Genomic DNA, 14,953 nt, shown 5'->3' with positions numbered 1-14,953 from the left:
CTGAATTTTGTGCAAAAACACCACCGAAAGACAGTTGCTGAGGAGATGATTTCTGAAGCCCAATGTAATTCAACCTTCGTGAAACGGATAATTACTGGCGACGAGACATGGGCCTATGAATTTGACATGGAAACCAAGCAACAATAGTCTGAGTGGCGCTTCGAAGACAAGCCGAAACCGAAAAAATCGCGCCAAAGCCGCTCAAAAGTGAAGGCGATGTTGACTGTTTTCTTCGATTGCCAAGGCGTAGTGCACCATGAATACCTTCCATCGAGCCAGACAGTCAATAAAGAATATTATTTATCCGGCAGGGTAGAAGCTGTATGCGGGAATTTGTCACCGGAAGCACGACATAGGATGGAAGATGAAACGAAATGACAGGCAGCGAGCGACGCTAAATTCAGCTTTAGGAAGAAAGCTAGACCTAGCACTGGCGAGTAACAAAGCTTCCTCCTTCGAACTTACCTAAGGTTAGGTTGGATTGGTTGCCCAAGGAATGAGCAGACTTGGACGAAGATAATCGGACTCGTCCCTAGTGATACCATTGTGAAGGAGGTGAGGTGAAAGAGAAAATCGATGGGATTTAAGGAGAGGGCGGGGAGCGGTGGTGGTGTGATGGTTAAAAGGACGGGTTTAGAGTGTGTGGATTATGAACGATGGTTGTGCTGCGCTTGCGTCAACCGCTTTGTGCTGCTGAGAAAATTCATCAGATTTTTAATGTCAACGCCAGCTATATCAGCAGGTGTAGCAAAGAAGTACGAGACAAGATGCCTAGATCTTAACCCCGCCAAAGCAGGGCAGCTAAAGAGAAGGTGCTGAGATGATTCTACCTCATCCTCTATACATCCGACGCAAAAAGGACTCGAGCTAATTCGAAGTGTCACAGCATGCATTCCTCACGCATAGTGTCCTGTGAGCTGATATTTTGTCAACCTCAGAAGCTCGTCCGAGCGTCCCCGATCTTTACGTGGCCAGGAGGATTTCGCGACCTTACCGGTTTGTATACTTGCCCAATGCTCGCTGAGTTGGCGCGAAGACCATCTTTCTAGGAGCAGAACGCAGGTAGTCAGGGGGCTCAGGGGAAATATCCTCACATGTGCCTTGTCTGGTCAGCTCATCCGCCTCACAGTTTCCCGCAATGTCGCTGTGATCAGGAACCCAGATGAAGCTTATGTCAAAGAATTCGGACGCAGTCGAAAGTGAGCCCAGACTTTCTCTGATCAGTTTCGAATGCATCGTCACTGACCCGAGGGCGCTTATTACCGCTTGGCTGTCGGAGTAAATATTTACTTTATTGACTGTTTGTACGCAGTTGAGCAGCCAATCAGCTGCCTCCTCTGCCTGGAACACACTACAGTGGGTATGCAGTGCCTGGCGACGACAACGCGAGGTAAGACAATTCTTCGCAAAACAAGCTTATACAAGTTTCAGACGGCCTCTTGAAGGTAGCGCCGCGCTATCACAATGCCCATAAAAATAAAAGGCATAATTGTTAGTGCTCTAACTCAGGTGTAGCCGATCAACAGAAAATCTGTTAAGCACTAAATACGTAGTAGATAGAGTACTTTTATCAATAAATCACATGAACAACTACAAATAATGTCTTGAACGAGTTGACACAATTTAACTTTATCTAATCAGTGCAAGCACTTCGCTTTTTTTATTTAGTTTTGATGATGGCAATAAAATGTTCGATTATGAGATACGCAAGGACGCCGTATGTTGTTTTATTTATTGACCAAAACAATTGAAATCAATAATTTTCCTTTTTTATAAGATAAAATGTGTGCCTGCCCCACTCTAATCTTCCGCAAGTATGTATATAATATCTATCTCGTACATACATACAGACACTTTATTATGCGGGCGTTTGATACCCTCTTATATTAAGATAATAGTTGTATATCGGATTTTGAAATAAAAGGTTCAACACGTTCCGTACGAAAATTTTATGGTGCAATTCGCTGTATTAAAAATTCTGTACTAAAAATAGTGGGTGCTAAAATTTTGTATTGTAAAATTCTACTTGATAAGATTCATTATTGCGAAGTGATGGCTTTCAAATTTCGTGCTAAACAAGTGTAGACTAGCAAGTACAGCACTCAGACACAGTTAAGTCCTTTTCTTATGTACTCGGATTCCCCTTTTAATTTTCTTTAAATCTACGCGACCTCCGAAGAAATCTGAGTAGATCTTGTGGTGACAAGGAGCCAAGGTGGTCGCTTCTTAACACATCAGTGCCAAAGAGCTCAAGTCTGATTCGAGTGAAGGCTGGGCAGACGCACAGCAAGTGGTCTGCCATCTCATCTTCCTCTCCACATGCTGAGCAGAGTGCATTGTCTGAGATACCCACCTTTTCCATGTGCTTCGCCCATAGAAAGTGGCCCGTCATCAGTCCAACCAGCCTCCTACAGTCCCCTCTGCTTAGTGGGAAACTAGCACGCTGTTAGTTCAGCCTTTTTTAAGTTGTAAGAGATTTCGTTTACTAAGGTACTAGCGTTAACACCGATAATAACGTCAGCCTTCAAATGCAACGTAGAATCTAACTTGCCAACAAGTGCTACTTTAGACTACGCAGGCAACTGAGTAGTAAAGTTCTCTCTTGACGAACAAATGTTACACTTTATAAGAGTCTCATCATGTCCATTATATTGAATAGTCAGAAGCTTGGACGGTGATAACATCCAATGAGTTGTCCCTTGGAGTATTCGAGAGAAAGATTCTGTAGACGATTTTTGGATCTTTGCGGGTTGGTGACGGCGATAGTCGCAGGCGATGGAACAATAGTGCAGCGAATAAAGAGTCAGGGGTTCCACTGGCTAGGTAATGTCGTCCGAATGGATATAAACGCTTCGGCTCTGAAAGTATTCGATGCGGTATCTGCTGGTGACATCAGAAGAAGAGGAAGGAAGAGAAAGGGCTCTTCTGCGTTGGCAAGATCAGGTGGAGAAGAACTTGACTTCACTGAGTGTTCAACTGGCACCTATTAGGTCAAACGACTGGTACGCTTTCTTAAGTTAAGTTTGGTTTGGTGAAGTGGCTGTCTTTCGCCGCATCTAGTCAGTTAGAGGCCCCTTGAGATATCAGGTGGAGAAGAACTTGACTTCACTGAGTGTTCAACTGGCACCTATTAGGTCAAACGACTGGTACGCTTTCTTAAGTTAAATTTGGTTTGGTGAAGTGGCTGTCTTTCGCCGCATCTAGTCAGTTAGAGGCCCCTTGAGATATCACCGGAACTATCCTATCTTTACTCTACTTGGTCCTCTTAAAATCATTGTGTGACTTTTAAAAAACTGGCTATATTAGCTAGTTTGAGTTTTGCAACAACCGCAATGTTGTCCAGAATGGCGCGACCGAGCAATCTCAACTGTCTTCTACCCAGAGCCAAGCACCCGCATAAAAGATTTTCGACTGCCTCTTTCTCCTCTATATCCTGCGCTTTCTTAAACTTAGCCGCAATCGTCTATTTTACTGTGGTGAAAGGATTTTAGAAATAGCACATGAAGAAATGGAGCTCATGGTCGCTGAGACCAATTCAGTTTCCTTCCTAGCAAGCTCATCAGCAATTTTATTACCTACGATCATATGTTTTGGAACCCAGATCAGAGAAATGTTTCTTGCACAAACAAGAGATTGGATCTCCTTCTTACAAGAGTTGACTAGTTTGGGTTTGCTCCATGGTGTCGACAGAGCCTTAATCGTGGCTTGTCTATCGGGAAAGATGTTAATATCTTTCTCGCTCCCACGTTCCCTAAGCATTTTGCATGTCTGCCTGAAAAACCACTAGCAGTATTCGGTAATTTTAAAGAAATTTCTTAGATAAATTGGCTGTTTTAATATAGATATCCCCCGATATCCGATTGCTGGAGTACCGAGTAGCACTAGTTTAAAAGCAAAATTTACATTTATAGGGTGATTCAAGAGGGATGCAGATTTTTGTTAGCAATTATTTGTGATATGCTAGTGTCCTTTTATTTTTTTTTTTTTTTGGGGGGTGAATTAGTACGCCTACAAAACTAAATGCTTACAGGAACTGAAGCCCATTGAAGTTACCTGTAAGATTTCGCGATGATTTATATTCAAAATAGTGGACCGGCAAACAGATGGGCCGACATTTTTTTCCCTTGTTCATTCCTCTCAGGAGCATAGGGCCGCGACAAGACTTGTCTTGCGTTGGTTTCGCTACTGTCGTTGCTTAGGAACAACGCCTTCTTACTGCTTGAAGCGCCATCTGTGTGTCACATTTTTCTGGCTCACGGATGGTTGAGGACTTCGCTAAATTTGGTGTGTCTGCGTTATTACTGCGGTTGCCCGCTTCCTCTTACTGGCGCCACTGTTTCAATGTGTAATTGTGTGTTTTTTTTTGTTTTTGTTTTGCTTGTTTTAGCAGCCACAATAGAAATAATGTCCTGACTATTGTGCGGAAATAAGGTTGGAAAGGATAAGTTTTTGGGTTTGAGGAATGATATTTCGTTTTTTTTTTAAGAAACAGGGAAAGTAGGTAAATTTGGGAAAGTGCGAGGACTGTGCTTAACATGGGATTCGAACTCACAACCTCTGGGATGGCAGGTTAGTAGACATACGCTGGACTACCAAGACCGACATATGTTAGTGTATTTCTCTTCTTCTCTTTAACTTTACTGGAACAGCTTGGCATTATATCTGAACAGCCATTACCACTTTAGTAGCATTTTCTAAAAGTTCTTTTGCACAAATATTTTTCTCTATTTTACTAGCACCACTAAGCAGGTTGTCCCCATCATTTCGGTATGTTTATAATGCGTCTAGGTCTCTCTCGTATTCCCAAAAAATACCCCTGCATGTGGCACTTATTGAATATTAAATTTACTTACGTCTACTAGCCATGGATTATGTGGTCCAGTCTGAAAGAGAATTTCACGACCACTGCTACCCGATGAATCCAAATTTATTACCGCCCTATTGAAATTGTACATTTTAGTCAGCCAACATTTTTATATAATATGTAAATTTACAAATTCTATTTATTACTTACTTGCAATATTTGGCCCACTTGTGTTGTGTAATGAAACCGTGTGATGCCTGTAGAGGATTTTCTTCGGCGCCATTAAAGAGAAATACAATGGGATACTCGAAAGGTTGGCGAGTTGTAGCGAGCACGCGTAGTACCTCGAGCATTATAACAACCATAGCACCATCATCGCCAGCACCTAGCAAAAGATAAATATTTATGTTAAAACATGTCACCTGTCACTACCTCTCTCTTTCTCTCTCTATCTCTGTCTCTCTCTTTCTCTCTCTCTCTCTCTCATGCCCTTCTACTTACCTGGGCTAAACGGCTTTGAATCGAAATGACTATTAATTAATAGATACGATTCGCTGGTAGAATTTTTCACGCCGAAACGTACAACAACATTTTGTATCGTCTGATACATATTCACCATAGTCCAATGGATAAAAGCACCGGATGCCACTTGTACATCTATATCCATTTCGAACAGATCATCAAGCATAACACTTTGAATCTCTACCAGTCGATCGTAAACAAACTGCACGGTGACATTTTCATTTGCATTGCTTCCCACCACTTTTGGTCCAATTTGGCCAAATTCGATGTCTATGCTTTTTGCGCGCTCGCTTATGAATTGCCCAGGATTTGTGATCTCATTTTCCAGCGTCAGTCCTTCAGGAAGTGTCAAGTAAATGGGTATGACAACGGCAAATAAGAGTACAACCCAGAAAAGTAGAAATGCTGGAGCTAAGTAAAATGGAACCTTGGAAGATTGCTTTCTGTGATAAGTCATGTTGTCGGGAGAAACGGCCTCTGTTGGTACTTTAGCCTCATCCGGCTCAACCTGTAGAATGGGAAGAGTTCATATTTTAAAAAAGCTTCATGAAATCTAAAATTGTGGGAAGAATTGAATTGTTAGCAAAATTTGCTATCTGGTTTTTTTCCTACTTTAACTGGAGGCATTAAGTTTGCGCCTCACATTTCGTGTTCTAAAGGATTACTCGAATTATCGCTAACTTTATTTTGAAAATTAGTAAAATAATTCAAACATAATATTTGGTAAATGTGGAATGGAAGTTACTTTAAAAAAAAAGTTAATTTTAATAGCAGTTCTATTTCATGGGCTGATCTCGCACCAGTGGAGTTTATAAATGCATTGAACGGTTGCGTAAAGTTGGGTTGACCCATTGACTACTAATGGCAGCAAATGATAGCACACCTACATTTTGAGCAGTTTTAACAATTTTTTTCTTTTATTGAATATAAATTTTTTTTTATTAAAAACTCAGTTCACGTCGCGGAGGACTGATTGCATCATCTCAACGGTGATATTCAATAGGAATTTTGCCACCCACTTTCCATTTCGGGAGGTATGGAGTAAGCGACTTTTACTAAACAACTTCAACACTACGGTCTACACAGATGGTTCAAAAATGGATTGCAGTGTTGGAGGTGGTATATATTCTCATAGGCTAGAAAACTAAGAAGTCTGTGCGTCTTTCGAATACCAGTAGTTTCTTCCTAGCGGAGTGCTAGCAATAGGGGAAGCTTGTAGGTTACTATATTAATTGCACACGCCTCCTTTTAGTGCAATATAGCTTTTCTTTCGGATAGCCATGCTGCAATCTAAGTACTGGATTCAGTTACAACAACCTCTGAAGTGGTGGAACAAAGCAGCCACCCTGAGTGTAAACCATAAAGTTACTTTAATCTGGGTCCCGAAACATCGGAATATTGATGAAAACGAAAAACTGGATGAACTGGCATGAATAGGATTCTTGAGATCTGCCATGAATAGGATTCTTACAGTATCGGTATTCACACCACTGGGTGTAATCAAGAGTGCAATTTCCTTAAAATATGGAGAGACCAGACAACATGCAGAAGAATGTTATGGCCCACCTACAACCATAAACAAACGTCAATACTGGTAAATATGAAACGAAGATATGAACGGATGCCTGCAGGCTCACTGCAGTAATAACTGGCTTCTGGTCTATAGGGAAACAAGCAGTCAAAATGGGCATTCCTCACAATCACACTGTCACAGTCGTAAAGAACCAGAGAAAAAGGAAATGATTTCCCATTTTCTTTGTGAATGCCCTGCCCTATGAAAGGACAGAATGTCAATCCTGGGCAAACCACTCTTCGAAAGTCTCGAACTGGCTTAGACGTTTAAGGTTCTTAAACCACACAGACTAGATATAGTCAGGCTGTAATTAACCGTTAAGCAAGTTTGTAGCGAGGATGTGGTAACAAAATGGTGCGGAAGCGCTAGTTGGATTCTGGATGAATCACCACTTTAAACAACCAACCAATCAACCAACCATGGTTCATTGTTTAACAGACATTTTTGACATTTCTTTATGTGGAGAAAATGCGCAACCCCATAAAAAAAAAGTTGTTAAAAATTTAAATTAATTTTTTTTTTATTATTTAAATTTAAATAAAATAAATTTTTTTTACGTCTGAAAAGCCTGTGGAATTTTCCAAATTTTTCTGTAACATTTGAAAATTTGTTTATAGTTTAACAAACATTTTTGCCATTTCTTTATGTGTATGCAAGATCGTCAAAAAAACAAAATTAACGGATATTTGAAAATTTGATTTATACATATGGCTTTTGTTAGACACACCATACTTTTATACAAAAATAATGGACTTTCAAAAAAAGGCACAAAAATAGTCAATACTGGTCACAGTCAACATTTGATAGCGGTTAACAGCGGGGTGTACATACAAGGTGGTGCAATTTAGTTTTTACATAACCTTTTTACTAAATAAAAAATATGATCGGGAGTCAAGGCAATCTTAGGAAAAAGAGGAAATTATTTTGACCTCTACGCGCTCCATTGATTGTCTTTTTGGGTGCTGCAGCTCTCCGGCTCACAAGTGTCAAGTATGATTGACGTACGACGCCAAATTATAAAAATTATAAATCTTCCGATAGGGCCACGACCATCTGACTATATATTTAGTCATGTCTTAACTGCTGTCCAATTTCCAAATTTCCAGCTGGTATAAGAATTTAAGGCTTAAATTTTTAGATTTAATAAGGATTTTAATTTTTTTACTAATTGGCAACGTTTCCGGAAAACTAAAAAACTATTCAAAATGATCACCTTTAGTTTTAATACAGGCTCCTAAACGGTATGGCCACTGCGCTATAGCGTTTCATATAGTTTCCATAGATATGAATGATGTTATGATGAATGACGCTCTAATAAGCGCTAGTTTGAGGTACCCCAGATTTCTGTGGCGACTTCCGAAGACTCTACCCTCTACCATTGATCGAAGTTTGAACTCGAGAGAAATTAAAGCTAGGCAGGCCGAGAGCTAACCACCGTGGAGTTGAAAGATAGTCAGTGCACCTTCGAAAAGTTCTCATGTGGAGGTCGTCACTGATTAATCGTGAGATGGATCAAGAAGACATGTCCAGCTCTCTAGCCTTAATTTGCAGTTTCATTAAGGAATTTCGTTGGATTCGCTCCTGCAAAGCTTTTATGGCTTTAATTGTACGATTGAAGTGCGGACGTACACCGTTCTGATCTTGTCCTCCACTTTAGATGATTCTAAGCATCGATTGCTCTCACGATAAATTCGCATTATTTCAGCACCGAAACAATTTTCCTTGTCGCACTACACTAAACTTTGTGGCCGTCTGACAATCTCCTCGCTATCTCCTCGCTATCTCTTCTCGGCATCCAGAAGAAAGCCATCTAGGCTTAACTTCATTCACTCCTTCCTAATAAAATTCTTTTTCTGATGAAAGGAATGATGATTGTTTTGGACACGCTTATAACTCGACCCAAACCAGCACACTATCTGTTCGTCAGGTTTGAAGCTCTTTGCAGTATGTCGCAAAGAGTGTTCTCGAACTTGCTTCTCGCTATAATTACAACGCCATCTGTATCCCTGACAGCGTATTCCGTTCTTTGTCAGCAAGTGAAGCAGGTTATCAACTACTAAGCTCCTCAGGAAGGATTATAAACAGCGCAGTGTCCGTAGACCTTCCTGCCCTGTACGCACACTGGTTGTGATGGAGAAGTGTTGTTCGTAGAGTGTATGATTTGATTTCATTATTAATAGTGTCCTCAATGGCTTTCAATACAAAGGAGGCGAGACTAATTAATCTGAAGGACTTAGCCAATGAATAGTCCTTTCTTTCTACTTTTGGTATGAAAACCACTTGAGCTCTGAGCGTTTCGGCGATAGTTTGATCAGAGCTCAGCAGCTTCAGCTGTGAAAATATAGTATTTTCCCTTGAAAACTAGAAAAAAATGGAAGGCATCCACACTCCTCTGTGAAATAGAAATTTAAAATTTGAATAGGTCGAGCCAAGAAGCACCAGAAAATTTTGTGGCTCCTAAAACACTCAGGCTAAAAAGCCCATTGTATTTAAAGCTCTGGAAAGGGGGTAGATAGTCAAGGAGGGAAGGAGACAAGTAACAGAGAGAGAGATAGGAAAGAATAGCGACAGAGATAGAGGTAGTTAGTCCTGTGAGAATTTTCCAGATTCTTTGGCAAATCTGTAAATATCCTCCAGTTTTAGAGAACGAATATTAGTCATTCTCACGACATCGAAACCCAAAACTCGTAGCTTTGTTCTAGCAAAAGCAGGACATTCACAGAGAAAGTGCTCAGTGCTATCCGCTTATTTCAAGCAATACAGGCACATTGGGTCTTCAACGATTCCAATGGTGGTCATATGCTGACCCCATGGATTGTGTCCCGTAATAATACCGACCATCAGTCGAACGTCTTTCCTTCCAAGTTTTAGTAGTTCTAAGTCATTTCGTACGACCTCTCTTAATAATATCTAGATTTGCTGTTAGAGTTATGAGCTTCTGAACCCTCATTTTGTAATCAATAGCAAATTTAAATCTTATTATTTATGGTAGAATCAAAAGTCGATTTATCACAAATTTTTTCACTTTCCCTAAGTTGTATAGGTCCTTAAATTCGCCTCATTTAATATTGCCATCCAATGGACAATCCTAGATTTATGTTCGTCGAGAGAAAACTTTATCGTTTAATTGGTTAAGGTGCTGTTAATTTACGTAGAAAACAAGCTGATTAAAAAAACCGCATATATTTTTTGAATTACGGCGGTCACCTGAGCGGAATGACTATCATTCGGGAGAGCCCGAGTTCAAATCTCCGGGCATGAAACGCAAAATGATAGAAAACATTTTTCCCAATAGCGGTTGGAAGCAATGGGAAAACCTCCGAGTGTATTTTTACCATAAAAAACTCCTGATAAAAGTCATTAGTCGTCTGGAGTCGGCTGAAAATTTTAGGTCCCTCCATATTATCAAGACATAGGAGGGAGCTCGACCAAACCCCAAATAAAGAGTGTAAGAGTTCCAGGATTGAAAGAGTTTTTAAAAATATGGTCGTTCCTTTAACCTCTAGGCGTTTGGCTACACACCTTAACTCCTCTTTGGACATTTTTTTAATATATTTCCCTCCTTTTAGCCTCTAAGTATTTCGCTCCACCTTAGGAGCCAAGGTGTGTAGGCTCCTCGTTGGACATTTTTAATAATATTTCCCCCTTTTAGCCTCTAAGCGTTTGGCTACACACTTTAGTTCCCATTTTGGATACATTTTGCATGTGCCCTTCTTTATAGCCTCCAAGTGTTTAGCTACATACCTAAGAAATGATGCATTTCACCGTTCAAAATTTTTTTAAGTCGCAAAATGATTGCACAATTCCCTTTATAGTACCAAAGGATTCATATCCTTCTTCCTTATACTTATTTCAATATTTCTCACAGCCAAAATTTTCAATTTTATCCTAATTTCGATTTTATCTTCATTAATATTCCTTACTTTCTTCACTGCTTCGTCTGCCATTTTGTATCCTTCACTTCCAATTATGTTTTTGATAGCGTTTTTTGGTACGCTATTGCAGTTTCCGCGTTTAAAAAGAGACTGATTTTTGCACAAATCTGCACGACGCGGTAAAGTTCAAGACAATTGATTTCTAGGCGAAATATCCATTAATTTATAGCAGTTTTTTATCTTGGTGTGCAGCAAGTCAAAGAGACCAATCGTTGTAACATAAATTTAGAAATTTATCAGTAAAAATTTATTAGTGCTGCTTTCATAGGTATGTATGTGTAGGTACGTATATTTTCACTAAAGAAACCAGTTTCGTACTAAGATCAGTTTTTAGGGGACTTTTTTAATCATTTTTGCAAAAATCTGCGGAGGCAAGGGGCGGGAGGTGTTTTGCACGGATGACAAAAAAAATTTTATGTACATATGCTCGGCGTCCGCCGCACATAGGGGTATTTGAACAATCTAAGGAGCCAAAAGTATTTTTTGGGTTTAACGTGTGCTAATGGATGTTTCTGAATAAAACCAACTAAAATAATGAACTTAAAACATTTATTGAATGAAATATAATGTGAGAATGAAGAAAGATTTACAAGATCAAACATAAAAAAATATAAACAATTAAAAAAAGCATCCAATCAAATGGTATTATCTAGATTTTCTTCATCGCTACGTGAAGAAAATTCTAGGTTTGGATCGGCAGGCATGAGCACTTCCAATGTTTCTGGCAGAAATGATTGGGACTTTCTTCTTAGAGCTCATTAAGGGGTCCGAACTTAAAAGGAGGCGGTTAAAAATATCCCTGTTGCAATTTTCTCTAGTAAATTTTCGGGAAAATCTAGACGGTAAGAGCGGAAATGCTTATTTCGGGCTTCTGCAGCCTCTTCAGAGAGCTGGCCAATTGGTAACAAAGCACTCTTTATTATAACAGCTCCATGAATAAGTATTTTGTGCATTGTGGGTGTCATGGGATGCCGCGGATAAAGATCCACATATAACCTGTCCTGGATCTCTTGTTTTCTCTCTTTCTCGAGGCTTTTTTCAGTTTCTCTTTTTCTTGCTCTATATTTTTTTACTGGCAACTTATAAGCCAAATGGAGAATGCTCTCAAATATTCTTATCCTGGCATGTAGTACCGAAAGGCCGAATTGAGTAGCCTCGAAATTAACATCTACTGTTTTATCCAAATTGTTGAAATCCTTTGAGGTTGTGCCGCAAATGTAGCAACGACTCGTTGATGTGGTTCCTGTGGCAGCATTACAGACCTTTCCGTCAACCATTGTCATTATAAATTCGTGTTTCACTGAATAATGTTTGCCAGTCAAGTCAAATTCTGTTGCAACCAGACTGTTTATCTGATTATTGACGTGATTAATTTCTTGCTCCGTTACATCAGTAGTCTCTTTGATAAATTTAAATCTTATAGGCCGACAAAATCAAGGAGAAGATGGTGTTGGATTTTCCCGTATAGTCTTTTCCATGTTTTGGCCGCATACTAATTTTAGAGGAACAAAGCAGCTTTGAAAAATGTTCGTGTCTGAATCCGTATCATTTTTAATCTTTTGTTTGAACTGGGTCTGTTGGGACCGTCGCAACCCCATTTACAAATTTATTTAAGGGTCTCACATTCTTGGACCTTCAATGTTATTAGTACCTCTTCCAGGTAGTCCGATAATCGTCTAACGGTAAGGTCGATCAAAGGTTGCAATTCGGCTTCCGCACCTGTACTATTTACAGTGCAAGATTCTGGTGGCGGATAACACTTCTTTTCTTTTTGTAAAAGACTGTAACAAGGAAAGAATTTCTTATTTGTTCTTCTTATTGTCTCGTATTGGTCTCGTGTTAGATCTGCATCGATGAACATTTGCATTGCTTCCTGGACAGATAAGGGGCAAATTTTATCTTTTGATGACTTTGTTCGATAATAGGCCTTTTTATATTTGGTTGCGCGAGTTGGCGAAGTAATGATTTCTTTTAGCACATTCGAAGCATCTCGTTTTCCTGACTTTCTTAATTCTACTTGCGCAGCATGCACGATAAGGTTTTGATCAAAATTAGAGCGCATTTCCTCAGTTTTTCTTCTTTTACTTCTTTCGCTCAGATCTCCAAAAGATTTACTCGGTCGTCCTGTTCGATTTGAAGGACTGTCAGCAACAACGGGAATGGCGAAAATTGCGTTCAGCCAAGATTCATTACTTTTTAGGAATACCGCTTCTTTATAATGAGCTTTAGTCCATCGATTTTTAAATTCTGATTTGAAATGTGCAAAATTGCTTTTCAACGTCTCAATTTGATTGTCAGAGAATCCTTTAATAGACATAAACTGATCTTTCAAGAAATTTAGCCTTGCCTCTATGTTGGGTAAATTTTCATTGTTCATGAGGTCAAACAAGTATTTTCTAATCACAATCCTCATTCCCGATGTTCCCATTGAACCTACAACAAATAAATATTTCGCTTAATCCCTTGTAATGGAAAAGACCTTTTTCAAATCAAATTCTTTGATAAATTGTCAAAACAAGGTACATACTAAACAATTACAATCGAATCTTAACCGGATCTATCTCGATAGTATTACTTATTGACTAACAAATATTATTTTAAGAAAAAAAAGTAGTTTGAGAAGGTGGTGTACTTATAGGGTTGAAAAGTTATCTTTAATACTTGAAAATTATAAAGATTCTAATTGATTTCATTCATTACTAACCTGATGCTTCAGAATCCATAACTCTTTACTCCACTGTTGAACACAAAAACATAAAATTTAACTTTTAAAGTTTGGGTTTTGCAAGAGTGCCGAGAACAGATGACGTACACGAGGTGATACGATCGAATTCCGACTGCCGTTATCGTATGTCAAATGCTTGTAGGGTGCGCGGGAGGGGCTGGCTTTTGTTCTCGGAAGGGTCAGGTACCTCAGGAAGTCATTATTGTAAATGTATTTATTGTTTTGTTAAATGGACTTTTGACCCCGTAGATCTTTCAAATACCTGTATGTGCGCCGTAGCCCAATGGGTTGGTGAGTGACTAACATGCGAAATTCAGAGAGAACATAGGTTCGAATCTCGGTAAAAGACCGAACGGCCGCCCCTCGGTAGGCAATGTCAACCCTCCAAATGCCATGAAAAAGCTCATCATAAAAAATATCTGCCGTCCGGAGTCGGCTTGGAACTGTAGGTCCCTCCATTTGTGGAACAACGTCAAGACGCACACCACAAATAAGAGGAGGAGCTCGACCAAACACCCGAAAAGGGTATACTCAATACAAAAATACCCTATAAAAATGTTAAAAGGAACCGAGGAATTTTGACTTTAAAAACCTCTACACCAAAAATTTCAACATTGAATAGATCTCAAAATTATTAAATTTGTTTTCGACATTTTTTCAGTTTCTTGTTCTTCTTAATTGGCCCGTTAACTTTTTCTTCTTAATTGGCGCGTTAACTGCTTACGCGATTTTCGTCGAGTCTAACAAAGCGCGCCAGACGTTTCTTTCTCGTGCTAACCAGCGCCAGTTGGAAACATCAAGTAAGGCCAAATCCTTCTCCACCTGATCTTTCCAACCTAGAGGATGCTTTCCTTTTTCTCTGCTACCACCACCTTTTACGGTTTCGAATACTTTCAGAGCCAGAGTGTTTGTATCCATTCGGACGACATGACCCAGCCAACGTAGCCGCCGGATCTTTATTCGTTGCGCTATGTCCAAAAACCTTCCGCAGAATCTTTCTCTCAAACGCATCAAGCGACGCTTCATCGGATCTTGTTATCGTCCCAGCTTCTGCGCCATACGTTAGGACGGGCATGATGAAAGACTTATAAACTGTAACATTTGTTCGTCAAGAGAGAATTTTACTACTCAGTTGCCTATTTAGTACAAAGTAGCATTCATTGGCAAGTTAGATTCTACGTTGGATATCCAGGCTGACATTATTATCGGTGTTAATGCTGGTTCTTAAATAAACGAAGTCTCTTATAACCTCAAACTCATAACTGCCACGTGTCTGTTGTGGGTGCCGATACGCGAGTGCGCCGACTGTTTGTTTGATGAGGTACTTTGTTCTGTCTTAGTTCACCACCAGACCCATTCGTTTTGCCTCCTTACCCAGTTTGGAAAAGGCAGAA

General features: G+C 39.7%; 1 protein-coding gene across 2 annotated transcripts in view; it reads right to left on the bottom strand.

The window, feature by feature from the left end:
• The window catches only part of LOC129243647 (endoplasmic reticulum metallopeptidase 1-like), a 32,350-nt gene that overhangs the window by 8,898 nt on the left and 8,499 nt on the right, over window positions 1–14,953 (bottom strand). For both annotated transcript variants that reach the window (XM_054880826.1, XM_054880827.1), the window contains exons 2-4: window positions 5,306–5,834; window positions 5,015–5,189; window positions 4,854–4,938 (exon numbers count right to left, since the gene is read on the bottom strand). In XM_054880826.1, coding sequence (XP_054736801.1) covers window positions 4,854–4,938; window positions 5,015–5,189; window positions 5,306–5,834 — 789 coding nt within the window. The remainder of the gene's footprint in view (window positions 1–4,853; window positions 4,939–5,014; window positions 5,190–5,305; window positions 5,835–14,953) is intronic.

The sequence above is a fragment of the Anastrepha obliqua genome, chromosome 4, assembly GCF_027943255.1.
Source record: "Anastrepha obliqua isolate idAnaObli1 chromosome 4, idAnaObli1_1.0, whole genome shotgun sequence".
Lineage (NCBI taxonomy): Eukaryota > Metazoa > Arthropoda > Insecta > Diptera > Tephritidae > Anastrepha > Anastrepha obliqua.
Note: the sequence above shows the minus strand (reverse complement) of the source record. Positions and strands in the feature narration are given on the sequence as shown.